The sequence below is a fragment of the Petaurus breviceps genome, unplaced genomic scaffold (assembly GCF_028583685.1).
Source record: "Petaurus breviceps papuanus isolate PSGF00001 unplaced genomic scaffold, PetGlider_PUasm1.0 91041, whole genome shotgun sequence".
NCBI classification, from domain to species: Eukaryota; Metazoa; Chordata; class Mammalia; order Diprotodontia; family Petauridae; genus Petaurus; species Petaurus breviceps.
The window spans coordinates 19,203,729-19,210,136 of NW_027187400.1; the positions used below are offsets into that span (position 1 = coordinate 19,203,729).

Genomic DNA, 6,408 nt, shown 5'->3' on the forward strand with positions numbered 1-6,408 from the left:
AAAGAAAGAGATGCCTCAGGTGTGGACAAAGGGATGTATTCAGAAACCCTGGGGAGGTGAGGCTTCTGAGAGCCTGGTGCCTGGTTGAATTTCAGCAGGGTGGGTGACATTACTTGCCTCTGGCCCCAGGTGGGCTTCTCTCATGACTCATGAATGTGTCTCTCTACCCTGAGACTCCCTACCCTCTGCCCTTCTAAGTCATTCTTGCTCCCTCCAAAGATGGACAAATAGTCAGGCAAAGAAGATTGTACTTTATACAGAAGCACACACACATACATACACACATTTCCTTCTTAGGACACAGACGCCTTATTATACTTGGAGATTGAGGTCACATCCATCACAATGGCTGTTGGTCCAGAGACACACGTAGATGGCTTCCATATGTGGAAGGGTCACATGATTTAGAGCTGGTAAGGACCTTAAAGGTGATCCAGTCCAACCTTTCTCTTTTACCAGAGGAGGATCTGGGGCCCAGAAGGTCACACATGTAGCAGGCATGGTCACTAGTCCTAGCTCCTCTGACTCCAAATCCATGTCACAAAAATCTCCCTCCTGATTTCCTTTCCCCATTCATTCTCTTCTCTCAGACTTGAAGAACTGGCTCCATATCTCCCAACAAAGACAGAGCTTACCTCATTCAACTTCTGGGACAAGGGAGGCCACTATTTTTCATTAGTCAAAAATCAGATTCCAGGATCAGAGAAAGAACTCTAAGCCTTATGGACATTGGGTCAGTGAGTCATCTTTGTCTGTGAAGGTGGGCTCCACTGTTTTATTGTAGCCTTAGAACTGTGATGTTCACTTTCCTTGCTCTAAAAAGCTTAAAGTAGTCATGGAACTGATGATGGGGGATTAGAATTAGGGCTAAGGGCTCACAACCTAAAATATCCGGTTGATGTCCAAGATCCCTGGATACTTAAAAACTTGAGTTGCTCATGGAAGGAAATTTGACATTTGGTGCTCATGAGTTCCTTCATGTACTATTACTTTAGGAATTTAGGGAGGAAAGCTATTTCTGAAAAGTTATACCAGTTTCCAAGAGTCTTTCTCCAGAACCATAACTAGGAATTATTTTTCAGTTGGGATTGCTTAATTAGGTAAAATATATGTTCCTGGATGGTGTTTTCAGCACCTTCTTAAATTTTGGCCCTTTGAGGCAAAGCTCCAGGCACCCTATCTCTTATCATAGGGTCATAAATATAGAGGTGGATAGAGCCTCAGAGGTCATTTAGTCCATCTCACTCATTTTACAAAGGAGGGAACTGAGACCCAGAGAAGGTAAGTGATCTGCCCAGGGTCACACAGTCAACTATCCTAGTTATGGCTCTGCCTTCCTCATTTATACTACACATATGAAATCATGCAAGTGTGTACCAATCCTCTGCTGCAAGAACATTATTTGACTCCCTAAGAGAGCTAACTGAACCTTTGTTCAAGTGGTGATGTGTATGGAAAGAATAGGTTATTTGGGGGCGGCCAGGTGGCTCAGCGAGTAAGAGCACCGGCTCCAGTGTCGGGATGAGCTGGATCAAATCCGGGCTCAGATACTCAGCACCACACCCAGAAATAACTGGCCGTGTAAACTTGAGCAAGTTACTTAACCCCGATTGCTTTAAAAAAGAAAAAAAAAGAATAGGTTATTGGCTTTATAACTGGAAAGGATGTAGAGATTATCTAGTCTAATCACCTCTCATAAAGGAGGAGACTGAGACCCTGGGAAGTGTAGAGTTCGTTGCCCAAGGTCTGAAAGGCAGCAAATGGAAAAGCTGGGACTTGAACCTGGGATCTGTCACTCCAAATCCACTGATGTTGCCACAACACCATGGTTAGGTTCCACGAGGAATCTTTTTATCTTTAATCTAGCTTTTATCTTTCCCTTTGTGATACTGGGTTTAGGGATCCAGCAGACCCTTATACTCAGGATACCATGTAGAAATTTTGTACTAATGGAAAACAAAGACAGGGCATAGAGAGATGTTAGCAATATGGGACAGGGTAGCTTCCAACAGCACCCTGGGTATCATGAAATGAATCAAGGCCCTAGTGGGTTATGGTCTTGCTAACCCTTCTAACACGGGTGGCTTCAGGAAGAGTAAAGATCACAGGATTTGAAGTAAAAAAAGTCAAGTCAATTGGTACACAATGGATTTCTCCATGAAAGTGGTAGAATCAATAAAACATATCTATTATCCAGATCTTTCCAGATGTTTAGGGGAAGGAAATCATATTCTGGACCCATTCTAGTGGATGGCTAAAGGCCAAAGAGTGGTTCCTGGCTTTAGGGAAGCACAGTGAACAACTTCATGACTGGGCCTCAATTTATACTTCTGTTAGGAAGGATTATCATTCTTTAGCCTAAGTAAGACCAGTTACAGGTATAAATGCTTTTAAAAATGCTCCCTGAAGTTAGATATTTGCTATAATAGTGTGGAAAATCAAATGCATTATCATTTATTCACATAGGTATTAATGGCTTTAATAAAGGCAGACCTTCTTAGTTAAAACAAATGGTTAGTCTTAGCAATAGATGTGTAAACAGAGTCCTAATTTATGAATTTGTATTCTGCCTCAGTCATTAGTTGGAATTGGCCTTTGGGTTTTTTGTTTGTTTTTTGTCCTGATATCTGCATGCAAGAAAATGAAATCTTTTCAAGAATTACTGAGCACCTCTTGTGGACCTAGCACTGTGCTAAATTATCTGATGAATGTAGTCAATCCAGTGAAAAATTCTGTACAATTGCTTATTTGATCATTATTTAGGTGGATAAGTGTGTTTTTCCTTTGCATTCAATCATTCTGACACTGTTTGGAAACAGACTGAGTTTTTTTAAAGCCCTTGGCTTGACTTTCGACATGAGTCATGAGTGAGATTGAAGTGAGTGAGAGAAGCTCTGAGCTAGGGCAAATAACCTTCTTCCCTCATCTGTGAAGGGAGAAGCAGAGGGGTGCCCACTGCCAGAAAGCCCCTTCTGAGAAATTATGAAGTGTGTTACAGAGATTAGTGCATATTAGTCCTCACAACATCCCTGTGAGGTAGGTAGGGGACAAGGGGCCTTGTCCCTGTTCTACAGATGAAGATGCTGAGGCACAGACAGGTGAGGTCACAAGGCAGAGGTCACAAAGCAATGATAATGGCAGAAGAAACCTTACTGGTTCCTTTCTGTTGGCCTTACATCTCGGTTAAGACTTATGTGAGCAGACATGTTATATTCCATGTAATGGAGTCATTAAAAAAATCCAACCTAATTCATTATTTGAATACTGAACAAGATTTCCCCACCCCTCAATCCCACCTCCCCCTAAATTAAAGACACCATTGGCACTCTTGGGAAGAATTAAGCTTATTTTCCCCATGGCTCTTGTCTCAAGCAAACTCTTATGAATAGGGAGCTATTTCAATAATATCTTTCAGCCATGTGTATATATCCTGATGCACTAGTTCCACAGGTTGGTCACCCAGTCAATTGAATATCTTAATCTAAGTATCACACATTTTTCATCCACTTAGTTTTTCCTATGTGGATGGTCAAGTCAATATTCTTCTTTATGGCTGTGGATCTCATTGAAAGAGCTTAGTGGTGTCCTTCGTCCTGAAGCAACCAGCACAGTGCCATTCATTACCACAAGTGTCTGGAGAACATCTTCCTCCTCCATTTGGACAATGTACAGGACATATTCCATGGCATGGGTGAAAACTTTTGATGAACATGTGTCTCCTCATTTTATGCCTCAGCAGATGTATAGCTTGAGTATGATGCATCCATGAAGTATAAAAAGAATGGGTGAGTGTTGAGTGAATCCCTTTTGGAAGAATATGGACAAGAACCACACAGGATGAGACTAGGTCAGTGGGTTGAGATCTATACTGGAGGAGAGACTAGCCACATTGATGAGTTCAGTGTTTAAGTCTACTTCATTCAGAAGAAAGAATCCCATTGTTTTTCCAGGCAATGTTTATGCAGTAATTCCTCAAGAGCTTGATGCACCTCACCTTTCTAAGCATGGTCACAGTTATTTAACAACTGTACCCCCTCCTGGTGCAAGGACTTTAGGCAGAGGAACCACTTGTACCCTTCATGAATTTAAGTGCTCCCCTAAAACTAGGGGTCATTCTTTCAGTGAAAGTCCAAGACCTGTCTTGCATCATAAGGTCACAAATCTAGAGGTCAAAGAGACCTCAGAGGTCATCTAGTCCATCCTACTCATTTTATAAAGGAGGAAGCGGAAACCCAGGAAAGGTAAGTGATTTGCCCAAGGTCACACAGTCAACACTCCAAGAAAGATCACAAGATCATAGAAGCATAGAAGTTCACCCAAAGAATATTAGAGCAGGAAGAAGCTTCAGAGATTATTTAGTCTAGCCTCTCAGTTTATACACAAGCAAACTGAGGCCCAGGGATAAGGTGACTTTTCCAAGGTTCCATAGGCAGTAAAACAACAAGTGTCTCTAAATCCTGGGCTTTAGCTACTCTGCCTGCCATGGACATGGTGATCTAGGCTGGAATTTGGAAGGTCGGGAAAGCCCTGCTCCATTGGAAACCAAAGGGAGAAGAAAAACAGGAGGTGAAGTTCATCACACCCCAGAGGCAACATCCCTGGCTGCCCCTTGCTTTCCCAATGGGCTGTTGCTGCTAGAAGGGCAGTTGCTTGCTGGGCCATCACCTTTTCTATTCCATGGTTACTCTTCCTTTCATTCAAATTCTGAAATACTGAGTTAATCCACCAGCTAGTCTTGGAAGGACATTTGAGGAGGTGGGGGAATATGGGTCTTTCCCCTCCTTGGTGGCTTGGTCTGGGGCTCAGGGGTAGCTCACAGGTTGTTTAATTTCTAAGTTCCCTCTGAAATCAGGCCTGAGAATCTTAGAACTTTAGAGGTCATAGTGATTTCGAGGGGTCTTAGTCAGTCCCCAGCTTTCAGGTGGAGGGATAAACAGTCCAGGACAGGATGTTGGATGGTCATAGACATTTTTAGAGCTCTCTAGGTATGGACCCTCTAGTCCCCACCAGGAGCTCATTTCAGTAGTCTCCTAAAATTTTATGGTCAGCTTACAAGTTGGCTGTGTTTGGTTTGGGGACTGTCCCTTGTCTAACAAGGCAACAGCACCATGTTGTCACTTAACTCAAAGTTTTAATGTACACCCAATTGGGTGGGTTCTTTCTAAGTTTCTTCCTCCCTCCTTTGATTTTTCTCCTTGGCCCATGAGACTGGTGGGAATAAAGCCGTTCTTTACACGTTGGTGACCTCAAGTCCACTATAGTTTTCTAGGCGACACTGATCTGGTCTATCTTGAGGGTCATCATCGAAGCAGTCTTCATTTCTGAGAGAGCCATAGTCATCATGGAAGTCAAGGTCTTTGCTGCTGAACCCCCTGCCAATCTTCCCTAGAGGTAACTAGAAAAAAATAGAATCACAGAATGTCAGATTTGGAAGGGCTCATCAAATGAGGACTGTCAGTGACAGAGATTGTCAGAGCTGAAGGGGGTCTTAGAACACACAGGGTGGGGACAAGGAATGACCTTAGAACATAAAATGGCAGAGCTGGGAGGGCTCTTAGAACACAGAATGTCAGAGCTGGGAGGGGTCTTAGAGTATGAAATGTCATAACCAGGGAGGCAGGGCGGGAGAAGGCCAAGAAGGTAGCCATCTCTGAACAGAAAATGAGAACACAGAATATGAGAGGAACAAGGGGACTTAAAACATTAAATGTCACAGTTGGAAGGGCTCTTCCTAGTCCCAGAGAAATGAAGTGCTGTGTCCCAGAAGCCCTAAGTGACCAGAGCCCGTGTCTCCTAACTTTAGGCCCCTCATACTGCCTGCTGAAGACTGGCAGAGAGGGGCTGGGAAATGGAGGCCTTGATGCCCAGTCTTACCCGGCCTGTCTTATACTTGACGCTGCTGCTGGTCTCCTCCTTCCCCTGCCGAGTGACGCTGGAAGCCCTTCCTGGTGGGGTCCCAAACCTCTCAGCCTCTCGGATGCCTGCAGTACTGCAGGGAAGAAAGGCAGACAGTCAACCACCTGAATGAGTGATACAGTCAACTGTGGGAAGCCCAGTACCTGACACATAGCACAGTAGATGCATAATAAATACTTCTGGATGGATTTGTAGGCAGAGAAAACTTTCCCATATCTATTTGACAGATGCAGAAACTGAGACCCAGGGATGTGGAGTTTTTCCTTGCCTGTGGTCACACAGCCAAGAAGGAGCAGAACTGAAATTAGAACCCAGCTCTCCAGACCCTCTACTATATTCTCTCTACTATATATACTTGAACCACTTGGATACATCTTGGGCTACAGGATCATTGAGAGGTGGAAGGGTCCTCAGAAAACACCCAACCCCCTCTCCTCCTGCCTTTACTTCTGCACTCCCAAGTTAGGAAACAGGAGATCAGAGAAGGAACTT

At 43.8% G+C, this 6,408-nt stretch overlaps 1 protein-coding gene across 2 annotated transcripts in view; it reads right to left on the reverse strand.

The window, feature by feature from the left end:
* Window positions 1–231: 231 nt before the first annotated feature.
* Window positions 232–6,408, reverse strand: part of KAZN (kazrin, periplakin interacting protein) — a 635,662-nt gene continuing 629,485 nt past the window's right edge. For both annotated transcript variants that reach the window (XM_069078465.1, XM_069078464.1), the window contains exons 14-15: window positions 5,875–5,989; window positions 232–5,395 (exon numbers count right to left, since the gene is read on the reverse strand). In XM_069078465.1, the coding sequence (XP_068934566.1) occupies window positions 5,231–5,395; window positions 5,875–5,989 (280 nt within the window). In that variant the 3' untranslated portion in view covers window positions 232–5,230. The remainder of the gene's footprint in view (window positions 5,396–5,874; window positions 5,990–6,408) is intronic.